Source organism: Mizuhopecten yessoensis, unplaced genomic scaffold (assembly GCF_002113885.1).
Source record: "Mizuhopecten yessoensis strain PY_sf001 unplaced genomic scaffold, ASM211388v2 hete_35917726, whole genome shotgun sequence".
NCBI lineage: Eukaryota > Metazoa > Mollusca > Bivalvia > Pectinida > Pectinidae > Mizuhopecten > Mizuhopecten yessoensis.
The window spans coordinates 1-1,310 of record NW_018481150.1 but is presented as its reverse complement, the minus strand read 5'-3'; the positions used below and the strand labels follow the sequence as shown (position 1 = coordinate 1,310).

General features: G+C 40.5%; 1 protein-coding gene across 1 annotated transcript; it reads right to left on the bottom strand.

Annotated features, from left to right (window-relative positions):
• Positions 1-264: 264 nt before the first annotated feature.
• On the bottom strand, positions 265-1,147 carry LOC110443989 (leucine-rich repeat serine/threonine-protein kinase 1-like; the record flags this gene model as incomplete). Its single annotated transcript, XM_021488439.1, has 2 exons — positions 265-428; positions 883-1,147. Coding segments are annotated over 2 exons (429 nt in total), but the record flags the coding sequence as incomplete, so codon positions are not given.
• Positions 1,148-1,310: the final 163 nt, after the last annotated feature.

The window sequence follows — 1,310 nt, the reverse complement described above, 5'->3', positions numbered from 1 at the left end:
TACTGAGAAGAAGTTGTTTAAAGTAAAAAGTTGATGCCGGACGGATGCCGGACGCCGGACGCCGGACGCCGGACGGACGCCGGACCCCCCACCATGCCATAAGCTCACTTGGCCTTTCGGGCCAGGTGAGCTAACAAAAATGTTTATTTTGCATTAAGGAAATGAGTCTAGCCCTATCTGGGTAACTCTCATAAAAGCACTTCCAGGAAAACATGAAAATTCATAAAAGTAAAATGTAAGTCTAGTGCTTATAAATGCACACGACTAATATTTGACTGTATCCATGGATACGTACAGGTAGGAGTCCTTGTCTAGGACTGGGTCTTTTTTCTCCCTTTCCCGCTCCACAGCGAGTTCCTGGACGATCTCCTTAAGCAGCAGGTATTTCTTTGGGATCTTGTGGCGCAGCAATTTCTCTTGGCGCCGCCCTACAACCATCAATTTCATTCAAGCAAAGACATTCTTACTTCCACAATAAGAGTTGCAGAATTCTAACAAGGTACACATATTTCGTGTAATCCTTAAAAAATCCAGTGTTTTATAACACCTTACCTAACAGGTAAAAATCTACAGGTTGTATGTGTGAAAAATGTCAATGAACACTTCTGTACTCTATAGCTTTCATTACCCAAATTGATAACGGATCTTAATCTACAGTGAAGTATCTGCTGTCAAATTTTTCACATTTTGACTTCTTTGCAAAATAAAATTGAGCAAATTTCATTGATTCATTTAGAATAGAAAATGAACATTTACATCAGGAGCACTCTAGTTAAACAAGGGCCTAATATCTACATTTAGATTTATTCTACTCTATCCAGCATTAAGGACAGACCACCTGATTCAAAATGACATAATCTTACAAACAACAGACACACATACGTGGATGTTTGAGTTCAAACACTGTGCGGTAGATACAGTCGACGAGTTTGTTGACGTCACGGCGGCTACGAGTACTGATGTTGATACGAGCAATGATGTTAGGAAGACCACACTTGTCCGGCTCCTCAACGAGACAAAACTGTTGATCTATGAGCTTGTTTAAGTCCTCTTCCCAGTTCTCTGTGAAATTCTTCTTGGTTGCCCGAGCCTCTATTACATCCTTGTGGGTCCCGATGATAATCACTGGCGATCCTGGTGCCCTTGCCTGCCAGGACCAAAGTCTCATACATAACAAACATATATACATTTCATTTCTATGTCAGTTCTTTTAAATCTGGGTTTTTTTCAGGAAAAGTGAACAGTTTTACATTCAGTTCTCTTAAAGCTAGTTCCCTTTCTGAAGGAAGTCAGCAATTTTTCAATCAGTT